The sequence below is a fragment of the Dendropsophus ebraccatus genome, chromosome 6, assembly GCF_027789765.1.
Source record: "Dendropsophus ebraccatus isolate aDenEbr1 chromosome 6, aDenEbr1.pat, whole genome shotgun sequence".
Taxonomy (NCBI): domain Eukaryota; kingdom Metazoa; phylum Chordata; class Amphibia; order Anura; family Hylidae; genus Dendropsophus; species Dendropsophus ebraccatus.
The window spans coordinates 28,659,780-28,678,881 of record NC_091459.1 but is presented as its reverse complement, the minus strand read 5'-3'; the positions used below and the strand labels follow the sequence as shown (position 1 = coordinate 28,678,881).

General features: G+C 42.5%; 1 protein-coding gene across 1 annotated transcript in view; it reads left to right on the top strand.

The window, feature by feature from the left end:
• The window catches only part of BACH2 (BTB domain and CNC homolog 2), a 210,135-nt gene that overhangs the window by 182,562 nt on the left and 8,471 nt on the right, over window positions 1-19,102 (top strand). Inside the window, exon 5 of the mRNA XM_069974743.1 lies at window positions 7,300-8,838. Coding sequence (XP_069830844.1) covers window positions 7,300-8,838 — 1,539 coding nt within the window. The remainder of the gene's footprint in view (window positions 1-7,299; window positions 8,839-19,102) is intronic.

Here is a 19,102-nt window from a genome sequence, read left to right as displayed (position 1 = left end):
CCAGAAATCCAGGTCCAGCCTCCTGAAGGCAGCTTTTTAGTCTTGTACTAGTTGAAAAAAAGAGACTAAACGCATGAAGTCTGACCTATGTAGGGTGTCATGGCTCAATGTGTCCATCAATCACATGACTGCCTTCTCTGAGAGCTGTAATGACCTGGGAAAAACATGACTTCCTGTGTTTAGACTCTTTGGGGAAAAAAAAGTAAAAACACAAGAAGTGCCATGTTTTCCATGATAACTAAAAAAAAAAACCTCAATGTAAATGGCAAACTTTCTTTATATCACATCTACTGTTGTTTTAGGTTTTGAAAATTATAACGACAGGGAAACTTTAAGCATGACCGAGGGTTCCTGTGTTGTCTTTGGAGAGGGGTAAACCACAGCAAGAGCTGAACAAAGGGGTCAGCCATGATTTCCCATCATGGCCTACCTCTATCACCACCAACATCATCTGTCGGTGGTTGTTCAGGCCGTGAGTGACAATAGTCTAAAGCAGTGCTTCTCAAACTTTTTCTACTGAAGCCTCACCCAACAGACCAAGGCAATGCCTGGGCCTCACCAGACTGACCAAGAGGGTGCCTGGGCCTCACTATCTGTGGATGAAAGTCCATTTAAAAGCTGAAAATAATGCTAGGGCTATCTTCACACATCTCCAAAGCTCTATATACTAATAAAGCAAGTACAAAATAAATTAATAATGTTACTAAAATGGAGATTTTTGCAAACAGCAAAAGGACTGTGAAAACTGGTTCCACAGCTGAGCCTCACCATCAACTATGGGGCGCCTCACAGTTTGAGAAGCACTGGTCTAAAGTGTATGGGAACCTTAAGCCTTGGTGAAGCAGAGCTATTTTTGAGGCATGAGGGGTGCTTAGCCAATTTAAGAAAGATGCAATTTATTTTTGTACACCTATAAAAAAATGTATAGATGGGTTAAAGGAGAAGTCAGTTGAAAAATATTTACAGTATTGTATTGCCCTCCAAAAGTTATTCAAATCACCAATATACACTTATTACGGGAAATGCTTATATAAAGTGCTTTTTTCCCTGCACTTACTACTGCATCAAGGCTTCACTTCCTGGATAAAATGGTGATGTCACTTCCTGAATAAAATGATGATGTCACGACCCGACTCCCAGAGCTATGTGGGCTGTGGCTGCTGGAGAGGATGATGGCAGGGGGACACTGAAGGACACAGGGCACTGGAGGGACACTGAGCATCCCTCTGCCATCATCCTCTCCAGCAGCCACAGCCCGCACAGCTCTGGGAGTCGGGTCGTGACATCACCATTTTATCCAGGAAGTGGGGATTTGTATAACTTTTCGGGGGCAATACAATACTGTAAAAAAAAAAATTTCACCGGACTTCTCCTTTAATTACATTTTAGTCGACGGTTGCTATAAAAGCACTGTGTTCATCACTGATTGAGAGCATAGTAATAAAGAGAAGCATTGAGGTGAAATTTATAGGTAAATGCATTACATTATTATTAAGCATGGTGATGACAAAAGGATTGGTGCATTTTCACACTTCATAAAACACTGATAAAAATTTCCTTTAAAACAGGCGAATAGAACAGTGAACATTACTACAGTATTGTAAAGACAGAGGTTATTTATCAGTCTACAAGCCGGGATATCACAATATTCACTAGGAAAGAAGGAGCTTGAGATTGAAATCTGTCGCCAGACAGAATTCATCTCCCATTTATTAGGTATGCTGGCTTTCATTCAGATGGTGAAGTTCTATCTGCTCCGTGTAGAATTCCTTTGGGGCTACGGAGGTTAAAGAACAATGGCAAGAGAATGCTGAATCTCAGCATTTGAATTTTAATGATCAGTAGCTTGCATTTAGAGTAGGTTTCAAAGTATTTCCTGCGGCGTGAGGAGTCCTTTAATGGCCCATGTGCATAAAAATCAGGAGTTGTCTTATTTTTAAAAATGGAACAACAGAAATGGGAACAACTTAACAACAATGAGTGGACAATTCTGGAAATAACCTCAGTTAGAGGAAAATAGAAATAGCTCGCCGGGAGCATTCGTGTCACTGTCGTACTGAGAGAAGATTCTTGACATTCTAAACAAAATATATGGAGCATTTCATATAACCGGGGAATTATGGGTAAATTTTAGATTTGTACACAGATAAACTGATTTAAAATGACGTAAACGTTCTTTTTAGGGCCCTTTTACATAGGCCCAGCAGGTCCTGATACGGAACGTTGAACTTTATGATCGGTGGTTGTTTAATGAGCCTTTACCACAGCTCCGTTATCATGCTTGCCAGGCCACACAAAGAATTGCTGAATCGTTTATCGTTTTTAGACCGTCCTAAAACAGTCAATGAATAAGCATTTTCTTGTTCATCAGCTGATCACATGGATGAATTATTGGGAATGCGTGTTCCTACAACCATCCAGCCGATAATCAGTCCGTGTAAAGGGACCTTTAGGTTTCTGTGGCCAGATCCTATTGGTCAGGTGCAAACAATGGGGGGGGGGGACATTTACTAAGGAGTCTTATGCTGCCTTTACAAGGAATGATTATTGTTTGAATTTTTGCAATAACGATAGCATTTGATGGATAATTGTTCCGTGTAAATACAGCAAGCGACAAGCGAGAAATCATTTATTTTGATCTTTCAACATGTTCTCAAAATGTTGTTCGCTAAAAATTCGCAGATCACTTTGTGTAAACAGTCTTTCAAAGATTCACCCTATGTGAACGATGGGCTTAAGCGATCTTAAAATCGATCGCAATAACGATTTTTTTTACCAATTTTCTAACAGTTTTTCTAACTATTTATTCGTCTAAACGCTGATCGTTATAAAAACCAAATTGTTGCTTAAAAATTGTTAAATGATCGATTAAGCGAATTATCGTTTCGTGTAAAGGCAGCATAATGTGTGTGGGGTTTTTTTTGTTTTTTTTTTTCTCGTTCCAATATATTATGTGTGATTTATCGAAAAGTCGCACTGTCATAGTAAATGCGTCTAAGTAAAAAGGTTGCAAAAAAAATCCCAAACAAATTTGCCTGGTACTGACCAGACCTAAGCCCGCACCTGGCTTTGCAACTTTTTTTTTTTTTTTAAGTTACAAAAGATAAATTGGGTGAAAATCCTTGATTATGTGAATTTGTAAATACTCAAAATAGGCAGAAATTAAAAAAAAATCTAAAAAATTTTGCCGTCATAAATAGAACTTAGACCAAAAATGGGCAAAAAAAATCCAATTATTCAGTTAAAAATAGGCACAAAGCCCTTGATAAATTTCCCCCAATGTGCTTGTGTTGTTGTTACTGTTATTTGCATTAGTCTCTCTGTCGAATAGCTGTCAAATGGCCAAAAACAATTTAGTGGGGTAGTGGCTTATGTTTTGTGTCGGAGTGAATTATAGAATCATAGATTGTCAGCAGAAAAAGACCACCTGGTCCATCTAGTCTGCCCTTGTATTATATCCTTTCTTAGGGTAGATATATATTTATCCTAAGTATGATTACGTTCATCTACTATAGATTTACCAAATCAGCATAGAGTTAGATCTCTACATAACTGATCCTATCTAATTCTTTGGGACGTGCACTGCTGCATGGATGTTATATTGGTCAGTAGGGTAGAAGTCTGTGTGTTACACAATACTGTGTGACAGTATCATACAATACATGTAGTAGTGTAATAAGCTTCATGCTGTCCTCGTGCCAAAAGCCCTCAGTGATCATTGTGAAATTCCCCGCTATTGTGAAAGCAATGTTGTAGTGAGCTGTTGTGCAACCTATTGTATGTATGTGTTCTTTTTAAAAGCCCAAACAGAGAAATGCCTGTGTAGTTTAATAAAGAAATATGGAACACAACATCCAGGATACCAATGAATGCTGCTGTTGTGCTGAAATAGTTCTACTATGGAATGTTATGAGTCACTTACTGTATATATAGGAAAATCCCTTCTCATTTCTATCAGAAAGAGTAGAGAAGGCCTGCACAAAGATGGGATTGTGTCATATCCATTCAGTTCATAACTAGAATTATATTTAACTGGTAATACAAACTAGTTAACCAATCATAGCTGGTCATACAAACCAGCGCTACAAAAACATGGCCGCTTTCCCCCCTCTCTTGTCTCCAGATTGGGTGGGGTTTAGAACTCAATTCCATTAAAATAAATGGAGCTTAATTGCAAACCACACTGAATTTGAGACAAGAGTGGGACAGAAGTGGCAATGTTTTTGTAGCGCTGGATATAGGCTGACATATTGATTTGGGTGTGATCAGCCAACAATCTAATAAGTATAAAACCAGCCCAGTCTCTTGCACACCTCTGGGTTGTGCAAAATAAATGTGGAGAAAAGTCCAGTGCGCCACTTTTTCAGCCAGAATCTGGCGGAGACACGTTAGCAAATTTGGGCCATTGTGGGGAAGAAATAAAAAGTGTTGTCTAAACTGCAAGTGACTTTAACCCCAAAAAGTGGCACAAGGAATATTGGCCAAAAAGATGAGTTACTTTGTACTCCACTTATCTCATTGGAAAGATTTTGTTTGTTGACTTTGAAAACGGGATTTCCTTTACGTTTAACGTTTCTGTGCATGTCACGGAAAGAATTGTCGAGAATTGAATTTATTACCCCTACTGGCCCATAATTACTTTTGTAGATGTGAAAAAATTCATGCTCAAATTGCACCAACAATTGTCTTATATGAGTTGCACCACATTTACAGTCAGATAACAGATTTAAATTTAGACTAGACAGCCCAAGATTTATTAGACTAGACAGTTTGTTTACGCTAACAATTAGGCTAAATTCACACATAACAGATTTCACAGTGTGAAATCTGCTGCGAATCCCGTACTGTCATTCTAAATAGGGTTACACACTCGCAGCGGAATTTTTATCCCACTGCGAGTATGAAAACGTTGGCCCCCTTAACCTGCGGCGGTCCAGTGCATACTTTATCTGGTCCACGCTACATCCTCCTCCTTTGGCTCCCGGCTTCCTGATGTCCTGCTCAGCCAATCAGCTGTCCCGCCACAGCCAGTGATTAACTGAATGCGATGTCAGGAAGCCGGGAGCCACAGGAGGAGTCCGTAGTGTGGATGGGTAAGTATGCACCGTGTCTCTGCTGGTTAAGGGGGTTGGCGTTTACATACTTACAGGGGGATGAAAATGCCGCTGTGAGTATGTTACCTTATTTAGAATGGCAATACGGGATTGGCAGCGGATTTTGCTGCGAACTTGTAAAGCAAAATCCGCTGCAGATCCCTTAAGTGTGCCTTACACAGTTTTAGTTTGTCTGAACCATTATTCTCCTGTACCACTTCCTGTACATGTTCATTTTTGAACGCAAGATACATACAGCACTTTCCAAAATTTTTAACCGTTTTATGGCCTCAGTATATGACTTCCGGTTCATGTTAAACATTTCTCGTATTTCTAGTTTGAAGTGGTGTTAAACATAAGTTTCCTAACTACAAGAAATGTAAAGTGTGCTAAAAAAAACAAACTGCGATTTCTGTGGTATCTAACCCTATAGAGCACAGGGCACTGATGATAAATGTAGGTTTCTCACCATGATCCTCTGTGCCATTTTCAGGATATTAGATATTCATTTCGTATGCTAATGAAGCACTTTTTGTGCACTAGGGGTGAGACTACCACCCGCAGTGCACCACTCAGTCCTGGCCAGCCTGCCCCTTCTAATGAATATTGGGGCAGAGCTTTGCAGTGATGTCACTCTGGCGTACACCACTGTAGGGCACCAGATAAATATTCATTAGGAGAGGTGATCCGGCCGGGGCGGATCGGTGCACTGAGGGCTCCAGTACCCCAAAACGCCTCATTAGGATATGAAATAAACTATTAATATTTCCAAAATGGTGCTGAGGATGAAGGTAAGAAAATTATCTCCTTTATGCAAGCTCATTCAGGGGAGGCTACTACTCATTAACTTAGACTGCCCATCTTTTACTTTTCTTAGACATGATACAATTTCATTGCATTGCATTTTCACGATGACCGGTTCCTTTTTTGCTTATTAAAAACATATAGATGAAATGTTGTTACATACAGTATGAATAGCAAGAGAAATCTTCAGCTGCTCCTTTTTATTCTAATTAATCTCTCTTTATGACCAATGATGACTACTAGAGATGGGCGAACCTTGAGCATGCTCGAGTCCATCCGAACCCGAACTTTCGGCATTTGATTAGCGGTGGCTGCTGAACTTGGATAAAGCCCTAAGGCTATGTGGAAATCATGGATATAGTCATTGGCTGTATCCATGTTTTCCAGACAACCTTAGAGCTTTATCCAACTTCAGCAGCCCCAGCTAATCAAATACCGAACGTTCGGGTCGACTCGAACCCGAACCCGGTTCGCTCATCTCTAATGACTACCATTAGCTCTAATTCTAAAGTCAAATTAGCAGTTCATTGATTAAACAATTGAAACATATATCCAATATTTTTATTATATACTTTATATTTTATTTATAAGAGCAAAGTCAATTGAATCTACTACTCTAGGTGGGATTAGTTGATTCTCTTATGTGTATGGGACGTCTCGGTTCTCCAGCCAGCAGATGGGCATGTTAATTTCAATACCCAATCCTTTTGTTCTTAAGGGAGATAATGTTTGTGAACATAGCCTAAAAGAAATTCCCCAGTATGCCCCTTTAATAAAGCCTTATGTGAACTATGAATCCGAAGCACTGTTTAGTTCTAAGCTGCATTTTCATTCTTCCACCAATTTATAAAATTTAGAAGTGACCTTGTTCGATTGCTGCCGTAACATTTATTTATATTACACATGAAGATGTAAATCAATACACACTCATTTCACATGCTGATCTATTCAGATAGATACCAGATGTAGTCCTATTGGCAAGGAAAAACATAACTTGTCTTTTTCTTTCTACGAGACATAGAAGGACAGAATTCTAGCAATGAAAGCCCGGCATAATGGGATTCCTCATTCACCAGTATAGGCGGATGCGATTGCTTGTGTTGATGTAGCACATTTTTTATCACTCATCAGGGATGCGGTTTGAAGTTATCCGGTCTATGTTCCAGTCTAGTTTTTTGTTTTTTTTTCAACTATGGCATGATGTGTAGAAGCAAGCGGAATTAATTATTAAATGTGGAGTCATTGCTGACCTGATGGGAGATTAACTGCTACTTTACTGTGTTTATATACGGACAGTGTAGCTGTCAGGTTATCTCACTACACTTGAGGGACTTTGGACAATTGCAGTGCTGATAGTAATGTTGGCAATTTCCCTGTTTTTTTTTCTTTTTCTTTTTTGCAGGTCACTGCTAGAGGATTTGGTCCATTGTTGCAGTTTGCCTACACTGCGAAGCTATTACTGAGCAGAGAAAACATCCAAGAGGTCATCCAATGTGCTGAATTCCTACGTATGCATAACCTGGAGGACTCCTGCTTCCGCTTCCTTCAGTCGCAGCTTCTAAACAACGAGGATGGCTTGTTTCTGTGTAAGAAAGACACCTCCTGCCAGAGCGTGCACAATGAGACCTTTGATTGTGAAGAGGAGACCATGGAATCTGAAATATCAAAAATATCTTGCCCCAAGGAAAGAACGCTTCACGAGCCTTTCAACTTTGGTTCAGGTGGGAAAACGGCCGATAGAAATGAAGTTATTTTGCCTAATTCCAATATGCAAAGGGAAAACAAAGAAAGTTTAGACAAGGATCCTATAATCCGCTACCCACGATATAAGAAATACCAGTTGGCGTGTACTAAGAATGTCTACAATACATCACACAGTACCTCAGGTTTCACAAGCACATTCAGTGAACATAACTCTGAAATTGGCCTAAAATCAGGACTTCCTTTAAGCCAGATAAAAAGTGAGCCACGGGAAGATGACGATAACGATGAAGAGAGTGTTACGCTTTGCTTGTCCGGGGATGATAGCGACATCAGGGATAAAGAAGGAGATGTTGAGATGGTCAGGAAACAACCCAGCCCTGTTACCATTAATAACCCCAAAAGTGTGTCATCTCCTTCCAATCTAAGGACTTTTTTTAGCAGAGCGAAAGGGGGGGAATTTACAGACTTGCCTGGTACTTCCCAACAATGTTTTGTCAGAAGTCCTTCATGCCTTGTAGAAAAGGGAGCAACTCAGGGTGACCATAAAACTGACTACAACCCTTTCACTGGGAATTATGAACTGTCCTGTGAACCTCACAAGGATTCTTCTAGCTTCCTCATGGCTTCACCTCTCCGAGGGTCTGGTCCAGAGCTTACCTCCAAGAATGAAATGGAATTAGACAGGAGAAGCGTCATATTCTCTTCAAGTGCTTGTGACCAAATAAGCACTCCGGTGCAATCGTATTCTGGTGTCAGTTGTTTGGACAAGGAGTTCTCTGAGCATGTGCCAAAGGGTATTTGGGCAGGAGCTAGCCAATCTCTACCTAGTTCGCATGCCTTTTCCCATAGTGGGCTGATAGCGGACCCATTGCCAGGAAGGCTGCGGCCAAACACTAGCTGTCCTGTGCCAATTAAAGTATGCCCTCGTTCTCCACCTTTGGAAACTAGAACAAGGACATCAAGCTCATGCTCCTCATACTCATATGCAGAAGATGGCAGTGGTGGTTCCCCGTGTAGCCTTCCTCTCCTTGAATTTTCATCATCTCCTTGTTCACAAGGCCCACGTTTCCCATCCACTGATCATCAGGAAGCTTGTTCAATGGCTGACTCAATTTTTAATCAAGTACGGCCACAGATAAAATGTGAGCAGTCTTATGGAACAAACTCAAGTGACGAATCTGGGTCGTTCTCAGAAGCAGATAGTGAGTCGTGTCCGGTGCAAGACAGAGGGCCTGAGGTAAGGAACCCAAGCATTAGTCGAATTTGTCACTTCAAGTATTATGTTAGCATTGTTTATGTAAAGCAGTGTTGTACAGTACTTTACTGTATCAGTTGAATCCTATAAAAACCCTTAAAGGAAAAGTCCGGCAGGGGGGGGGGCAAAAATCATTACGGGCAGGGGGTGAGGGGAAGATAAAAAAAGACACTAAGGGGGAGATTTATCAAAGTGTTGTAAAGTAGAACTGGCTCAGTTGCCCCTAGCAACCAATCAGATTCCACCTTTCATTTGAATCCCAAGAGAAATAAAAAGTGGAATGTGATTGGTTGCTAGGGGCCACTGAGCCAGTTCTATTTTGCACCAGTTTGATAAATTTCCCCCTAAGCTTATCTGCTCCCATGCCCGCGTTAAGACGCTTGAGCGGGCTATAATGCCCCTCAGGTGTCATCTTCCAGGTTTTGGGTATGTAATGACCCGGCTGAAAAGTCACAAGCGCGTGGGATTAGGCTGGCTCTGCCAGTCAGTGACTGCAGCGGTGTCACGCCCCAGTCACTGACTAGCTGAGCAAGGCATCCGTAAGCTGGATCATGACGTAGCCAGAGGGAAGCTGAGAATACAGCCAACTGGGGTCCAGCACCGGGACGCAGCACTGCACGGGCCTTGGGACAGGTGGACATGACCTCTTTTTTTATTTTCCTCCACCCCCTGGCCCAAAATAATTTTTTTGCCCCTCTCCGGACTTCTCCTTTAGGGAAGTTAGCATCAAACATCGCTTCTGTCCTGCATATCAGGGCATAGATACTTTTATTAGCCATCTTTGCATTAACTTCATTGTTACCTCCCACAGATATGTCTGAATCTTTCGTATGTAAACTTACCTTAATATCTTTCTGCCTATGAGCACAGAGGGAAGTTAGAAGGATAGAACAACATATTTTTTGAAGGCGTGTATCTGCAAGCCAACACATAAAAGGTTGAAACTCGCTTCAACAAATCTATTTTACGTGTCTGTGATGAATGACTATTGGGTACTTGTACATGAAGTTATGGTTTTGTCTCTACACTCAGTGTTCAGACACAATTCTCTCCAGCAGCCAAAAGAATAGCAGCTTTTGCTGCCTCCACATAAGGACAAAATGAGCCAAAACTGAAGTGAACAGACAGGGAAGTGCAACTGTTCACAAACTAATTATTTGGTTTGTTTGTTAGTGTTTGGCCTGCCTTTTTTTTTTTACAGGCTATTACATTTTAAGTCTTCATTTTCTGAGCCACAGTCACATGAGCACAGAAAATGTGTTAGGCTGGGTTCACACTACGTTTTTTTCATCCTTTTTTTTTTTTTTTTTTTTTGCAAAAAACTTATGCATTTGTGTGCATTCGTTTTGATCCGTTTTTCCATTGACTTCCATTGTAAAAAAAAAAACACATCAAGACGGATCTGTTTCTTTAACAGACACAAAAATTAAGTTGACTATATTTTTGTGTGCAGTAATAAAAACTGATCCTTTTTTTTTTATAATGGAATAAATACCAACATATTTCTTTCCTGCTAAATGCTCCAAATGTATAAATGTCCTCCTCTGGACCGGCTATCAGTGACTTCCTGTATCCAGTGTCCATTCTGTTTTTACAGCAGTTGTGGTCACAGGTATTTTTTCTGAGCAGCACAGAGGACCTGCCCATACTACAAACAAGGAGTAAGAAGGTGGCGCAGGCAATTACACACACCTTAAGGACAAATTCAAAAAGGAGTTCTACTTAAAGTGATATTGTCGCCCCCTTTCAGCACCATTCTTAAGCTTATATTCTGGACATTTCATAGTTTACCTTATAAAGGATTTCTTGGTGGTCTCTCACCTCAAAAATGCATGTTATTGTTGGTGGACAGTGTCATATAGGCAGGGCTTCCAGACCATGGTGCCCCATATGCCAGCTTACATCAGCGCCGTAGGCCCCACCTCTCGGTGACATCATCTGTGCCCAAGCCCCACTCCTCCACTGTGACATCGGAAATGGGCCAACCTAGAGGCCTAGGCCCCACCCCCTCTGCTCTGGCTGTCGCAGAGGGGGAGGGGCCTATGCCTCGAAGCAATAATGTCACAGAGGGGTGGGGCCTACAGCACAGATGTAGGGGGAGATTTGGGGCACCATGGCTGTGAAGCCCCGCCCATGTGACACTATCCACCAACAATAACGCATTTTTGAGTGGAGAGACCACTAAAAAATTCTTTATTAGGTAAAATATGAAATGTCCATAATATAAGCTTAAGAATAGTGCTGAGAACTCCTTTTATCGAAAGGGGGTGACAATATCACTTTAAAATACGTATTCATACCATATACAGTGCTGTGAACTTGCTCATATCCGTCTTCTTCTGCATGTAATCCCAGGCAGACCCAATGATGTTGAGATGAGGGATCTGGGGGAGGGGGGTTATTATCACAGTTCTTACAGACTTTGGCTCCAAATTTTTATTCTGCATCAGACAATGATCCCAAATATACAGCCAAACGGAAGCCTCTTTGAAGGGAGGTGTCTTACTTTCCACACCTGAATAAAACTATTGCACAGTTTTTCATTTGTAAGATTTAGATTTTTAAAAAGTAGCTATTTCTATATTTACAACCATACTGGTGTCTATCTGTTCAGATGTAACAGAGCAGTCAGAATAGCGATTCACCCATAGGCAGAAAGGTGATATGGAGATTAAGCAAGTGATACCTTTGTGTCTGCTGATGGCTGTTTGCACATTAATAAAATCACATTAAAGTGACTCTGTACCCACAATCTGTCCCCCCCCCCAAACCACTTGTACCTTCAGATAGCTGCTTTTAATCCAAGATCCGTCCTGGGGTCCGTTCGGCAGGTGATGCAGTTATTGTCCTAAAAAAACAACTTTTAAACTTGCAGCCCTGTGCCAAATTGGCGTGGCCTAGAGTGACTGTGCATTAGGCTGGCACACCCTCTCTGTCCCTCCTCCTCGCCCTCTTCATCATTAGCCTAATGCACAGACACTCTAGGCCAAGCCAATTTGACACGGGGCTGCAAGTTTAAAAGTTATTTTTTAGGACAATAACTGCATCACCTGCTGAAAGGACCCCAGGAGAGATATTGGATTAACAGCAGCTATCTGACGGTACAAGCTGTTTGGGGGGGTCAGATTTTGGGTACAGAGTCACTTTAAGTTAAAATGCAGGCAGAATTTCATTATTTAAATGGGCAAACTGTCTAAACGTTTTATCTGTCAGGGTCCCACTGCTGAGACCCCCATGGCTCAGGAGAACGAGGAGTGATATCCATCCTGGCAGGTCCATTATAATTCGATAGGGCTGCCTGGACAGAGATGACTGACAGTGGGGGAGTGCAGCAAGCTGCCACACACTGCTCCCAGCTTATTTTCCTGGTCAGTGGAACCACCACTAATCAAAACTATTGTTTATTAGGAAGACTCATAGCTCTATGTCAGATGAATTGAGCTCCCACCCATATGAGGACAGATTGTTGGCTGCTAGATTGATCTAGGAGATTTATCATGCTGTCTTAAGGCCCTATTCCACCAACAGATCTGACGACAGATTATCTGCCAAAGATTTGAAGCCAAACCCAGGAACAGACTATAATCAGAGAACAGGTCATAAAGGAAAGACTGGAAAGACTCTTTTCAAATCCACTCCTGGGTTTGGCTTCAAATCTTTGGCAGATAATCTGTCGTCAGATCACTTGGTGGAATAGGGCCTTTAGGGTACAAACACACTGGGCGAATCCGCGGCGGATTTCTCGCTGAGAATTCGCAGTGAGACCCGCTGCAGATCCCTGCCCTGTGCACTCAATTGCAGACAAACTCACAGAAGGATGGACATCCCATGGATGCAGCCCGCCCCGTTAACCCCCCCGCTGCCGGAGCCTGTACATCACCTGGTCCCCGCTCCGGCTTGCTTCGGGGCTCCCGGAGTCTTCATGTCCTGTTAAACCAATCAGTGCGCTGCGGCGCGGCAGCGCACTGATTAGCTGAGCGGGACCTGCCGGGAACCCCCAAACCAAGCCGGAGAGGGGACCAGGTAAGGTACAGGCTCCGTCAGCTGATGGATATAGTGCACAGCTGTATAGATGGATAGATGTGTACTATACTAATGACTAAATGACCAGCTAACTTTCCCAGTAAAGTCCATTATTATAAGAGAAAAAGGGGGGGAAAAAAGCTACCCATAATATAAATCTGTAATTTTATTTATGCCATAAAAAATCCCTAAAACTTTGCCCACAATTGCTGTTTGGTTCCAAAAATCAAAAGATTGCAAGACTGGTACCCCTAAAAATTACATCCCATCCCACAATAAACATGCTCTGACACAACAACAAAAAAGTTATGTCTGTCAGACCCCCTAGAGTTTGAATGGAGTGGCAGTTCATATACAGGACCACCACTTGACTCGCTCATACCAAGCAGTCAAGACCCCCCCCCCCCCCCCATTTTTTCTGATCAGTGGGGCTACAGAAATCAGAAGAAACCCCACCTTTCACTTACAACCTATTATGGGTGGTAAGTTGTAGTCTTGGGATAACCCTTTAACTGTTTATATTGTGTAAAAATAGAAAAGGATATAAATATGGTATTACCATAATTGTATCCACCAGCAGAATGATGGTAGTGCCACTTATATTGCAAAGACAACAACGTAAAGGCAAGACTCAACAGTTTACAAATGTGCAGTTTAAGGCTGGGTTCACACTGCGTTTTTGCAATCCTTTTCTTGTCTTACAAAAACAAGCACTCATACGGTACACTGCAATTTATAGCTCTTAGAAAGTGGTGCTGCCATATTTGAGAGAAATTGCACAGTACATTTTAGAGCTCTTATTCACCTGTTCACAATTCACTATGTTCTTTGTAAGGGCAGGTTCACACTACGGAATTCTCGCGGACAATGTCCGCAGAATTCCGTCAGCTGTGCGCCCGCACATCTGGGCGCATTTCCGCCGGCCCCATAGACACAATTCTATGGGCCGGCGTATTCCGCTATACGCTGAAAGAAGTGTCTTGTCACTTCTTTTAGCGGATCGCGGTATACGCCGGCCCATAGAATGGTGTCTATGGAGCCAGCGGAAAAGCGCCCAGACGTGCGGGCGGACAGCTGACGGAATTGCGCGGACATTGTCCGCGAGAATTCCGTAGTGTGAACCCGCCCTAAAAATGTTAAATTTTGAGGCAAAATTTTATTTTACTGGAAAAAAAATGTAAAATTTTCACTTTCATGGCCCAATGCTAAAAACTTGCACCAAATGCCAAATGCACCAAAACAAAATAAAACAAAAAAAAAACTGAGCTGAAATTACATATTATTAGAACGTTTGAATTTTTTATTTTTTTACAACAAAATTCCTATAGTGCTATTCTTAAAGGCCTACTCCAGAGAAAAAAAACGTAAAAAAAATCAGTTGGTGTCAGAATGTTACATAATGTTGTAAATTGCTTCTATTTAAAAACTCTAGCCTTCCAGTACTTATCAGATGATGTATGCCCTGCAGGAAGTGGTGTATTCTTTCCAATCTGACACATCGCTCTCTGCTGCCATCCCTGTCCATGTCAGGAACTGTCCCCATAGAAAACCTCTCCTTCTTTGGACATTCACTGACACAGAAGTCGCAGCATAGAGCACTGTGTCAGACAAGAAATAATACACCACTTCCTGCAGGACATACAGCAGCTGATAAGTACTCTAATTCTATTAAGCATCTCTGGGGGCAACAGCTCACTACCTCCTATATATAAATTACTTGGGGGGTGTAGTTTGAAAAATGGTTTCTACTGTGGTGTTTTGGCACCTAACTCTTTTGCAAACCTAGTACGGTGCCTGAAAAACACCTTAATAAAAAAAAAGCAGCAAAATCCCCAGGGTGCCCTTTTATTTTTCTTTATATATGAGTCAGCCAGCGAACTATGGCCACACATGGGATACTTCTAAAAACTGCAGATTCAGGGTAATAAACATCGGGGGAGATTTATCAAACATGGTGTAAAGTGAAACTGGCTCAGTTGCCCCTAGCAACCAATCAGATTCCATCTTTCATTCCTCACAGACTCTTTGGAAAATGAAAGGTGGAATCTGATTGGTTGCTAGGGGCAACTGAGCCAGTCTCACTTTACACCATGTTTGATAAATCTCCCCCATTCAGTCACATTCGTGAATACTGCGCGTGTGTCAAAAAAAAAAAAAAAAACACACTTTTAGGCTATGTTCACACTACGTAAAAGTCCGGCCGTTGTAGGGAACATTTAAATAAAGCCCAGGGGGAGGCAAGTTTGCTAAAGGAATGTATCTGTAAAAGTGTTTAACTTGATGAGTCCTACAAGTACAACTATATTAGATGAGAATACCGCTTTAAGGGGATAAGGCGCTAGTACAGAGTTGTTGCCAAACAATGAGTAATCTGTGTATGCACTGGATGTCCACATCATCAATTCTAAGTTTAGTTGTCCTGTTTAAAGTGCAATGCTGTGTGTTTGTTTGGGTGTCTGATGCCGCTGATATCCCACATCACTAAAGTAGAAAGTTCTGTTGAAGACAAGTTGTGTGAAAGGGGGCAAAGAGCAGACTTTACACGCCGCTGATGGAGCCAAAGTCTACGTTTTATGACATGTGGTACACACAATATTCTATTGTTTGCACAGTTCTGTAGGCAAATCTCTGGAATGTAAAGAACATGCATCAAAGGAAAGCTATGTCATACTGTATATATAGTATGTGAACTCCTGCATAGAACCGTATTCACAATCTATAGGAATTCGGTATATTTAGAATATTTTCAAATATATACAGTGTTAAGAAAAAGACAGTATACATTCTTGTTAAAGTACGGTGAAAATTTTTATTAAAGTATTGTATTGCCTCCCTAAAGTTATACAAATCCCCAATATACACTTATTACGGGAAATACTTATAAAGTGCTTTTTTTCCCTGCACTACTGCTACTACTTTGTACCCCTACTACTGCATCAAGGCTTCCCTTCCTGGATTACATGGTGATGTCACTTCCTGGACAACATAGTGATGTCACTTCCTGGATAAAATGGTGATGTCACGACCCGACTCCCAGAGTTGTGCGGGCTGTGGCTGCTGGAGAGGATGATGGCAGGGAGACACTGAGAGACACAGGGCACTGGAGGGACACTGAGCATCCCTCTGCCATCATCCTCTCCAGCAGCCACAGCCCACACAGCTCTGGGAGTCTGCTCGTGACATCACCATGTTATCCAGGAAGTGACATCACCATATTATCCAGGAAGTGACATCACCATGTTATCCAGGAAGTGAAGCCTTGATGCAGTAGTAAGTGCAGGGAAAAAAGCACTTTATAAGCATTTCCCGTAATAAGTGTATATTGGGGATTTGCATAACAAATGCAATACTTCAATAAAAAAAATCTCAACAGACTTCTTTAAATTCTACTATTTTACATATCAGTAAAAAAATCATAATAATAAACACATCTGGACCTAAGGTGTTAACTGCTTAATGACCACTGATGTGCCTTTTTATGCAGTAAAAAAATAAAATAGAAAAAGGGCTAGGATTTATGTACTCTGTTAATCCACTACCTAGAAATATGGTTATGCATATGGCTATGTCAGCGAAGAAATTTAAAAAAAGTTACACCCCATGGGAAACAACTAGGGATGGTCCGAACCGAGTTCGGATCGAGTTCGTACGAACCCTCGGTAATGATTCCCGCTGTCTGCCCGCTCCGTGCAGCGAGCGGATCTAGCGGGAGGACCGCCTGGAAAAATGGGATACAGCCATAGCCATAATCCCATTTTTCCAGGCGGTCTTCCCGCTGGATCCGCCCGCTGCACGGAGCGGGCAGACATCGGGAATCCGATGCCGAACGTTCGGGTTCATCCGAACCCGAACCTCGGCGGGTTCGGACCATCCCTAGAAACAACCATAGGAAAAAAAAATTACTCTGGCCTTAAGGCCCAGAATGCATAACAGGAGAAAGGGTTAAAGTGAACGTAGCAGTAGTACATTTGCTTTTTCACACAGATAGAATGGCGCCGGACGGGGAAGACAGTTGTGCGGTCCTTTTTTTTAACTGTGGCCAGATTCCTGCGTACAGCGCCGTTCTATTCCTGGGCATTGGCTAGGGCTGAACACTGGAGGTGGGCTGGCCCGCCCCAGTGGGGGGAAATTCCCACTGGGCATTAGAATGAATGGAGCCGCATCACAGAGGGGCAGTGCTTCAGCCCCGGCCGGTGCCCAGGAATAGAATGGCACCGTACGTGGGAACCGGGCCGAAGTGAAAAAAAATCGCTGTGGCATCGGCTTCCCCGCACTGGCACCATTCTATCCATGTGAAAATTTTACTGCGAATGTTCTGCTGGTACATTTGCTTTCACATTAGGTAAATACAACAACACACTCTAATTTGTATAATTGTGACGTCATCAGATGCCCTCCGAAGATGGTTCCAGAGCCAGTCACATGGTGCATGACGGGCACAAAGAGAGGTAAGCAATGGTTGTTTGTTATGTTCCCCCTGCCGGCTGTGGAATTTTTCAAATGGCTGGACTTCTACTTTAAGGGCCAGAACACAGGATATTTCTGCCTTACTGGCTTCCTACACTGACAACCCTCCAACCCGCAAACCTGCAAATTGCTGGCAGCCTCAGAATAGAGGTCTGAGGTTATTAGTGCAGGAGCTGATAGGGCACAAATGTTCTGTGTTCTGGTCTTTAACCTTATCAGCCCCTGCACTGATAACCTCCCACCTCCGTTCTGAGGCTGCCGGCAAGTTGCGGGATTCCGCTTTGCGGGTCGGAGGTTTGTCAGTGCAGGAAGCCAGTAAGGCAGAATGTCCTGTGTTTTGGCCCTTAACCCTTGCACTGCTGCAGCATGCAAGAGTCTCATGCACTACAGGACTGAAAGAGTTAACGATCAGGACACCCTAGGGACAGGCGGGCACGTATCGACACGCCCCCACCCTGCAACAGTTGCTGCATCTATGCCATAGAGCTCACAGGGCTTGGAGCATAAGGGGACACTGAGGAACTGCATTGAAGCCAGGTGAGTAAGTGTATTTGTTATTTTGTATTTTATTTATTTTTTGCCAAAATGTGGGGTGGGGGATCCGTACACTGGCAATTGCCTACAGAGAGGAGATTACCTACAGGGGATGGTGTTTACTACAGGGGGGATTGTCTGAAGAGTAGGAATTGCCTAAAGAGTAGGGATTATGTACAAGAGTATTATCTACATAAGATGGGGTTTACCTACAGGGGAATAACTACAGAGGGGAGATTACCTACAGGGGGTGTTTTTACTACAGGGGGATTGTGTATGGGGGCGGCGGGGGGGCTTACCTACACTATAGAGGGGATTACCTACAGGGGGTGCTTACTACAGAGTGCTGACTACTAGGTGGACTACCTACATAAGGGATAGCTACATAGGGAATACTACTTACTAGGGAGAGGGGGAGGCTACCTACATGGAAGCACAGAGAGGACCCAACTACTATAGAGAGGTACAGAGGGGCCTAACCACTATATGTGGCACATATTAGACATAACTGCTTATTCGGGGACAACAATGTAACTGCATGAAGCAAAACAGTCTCTGCCTCAAACTTTATTAAAATAGTATCAGAGACACCTGTAAGAAGAAAAATTTTCCATTTAGTAAAGGAAGAAAAAAAATTGAGATTTAAATCGAGAATGCTCCATAATGTCAAATAAAAATCGAAATTATTTTTTTTGGGGCCATATCGCCCAGCTCTACTTTAAGTGATCATTTCCTTATGATTTTATCAGTCTCTCCCATCATATTCAAGGAATTTTGGCTCATACTTCTTTACAGCGTTGCCTCATTGAGGTTTGCGGGCACTCATTTTTGCAAACTGCTCTTAATGCTTGCCACAGAATTTCAATTGTGTTGAGGTCTGGATTTAAATGGGCCGTTGCAACACCTTAACCGTTTACTGCTGCATCAAGGCTTTACTTCCTTGATAACATGGTGATGTCACTTCCTGGATAAAATGGTGATGTCTCTTCCTGGATAACATGATGATGTCACACCCCGACTCCCAGAGCTGTGCGGGCTGTGGCTGCTGGAGAGGATAATGGCAGGGGGATGCTCAGTGTCCCTCCAGTGCCCATTGTCCCTCAGTGTCCCCCTGCCATCATCCTCTCCAGCAGCCACAGCCCGCACAGCTCTGGGAGTTGGGTCGTGACATCACCATTTTATCCAGGAAGTGACATCCCCATTTTATCCAGGAAGTGACCTC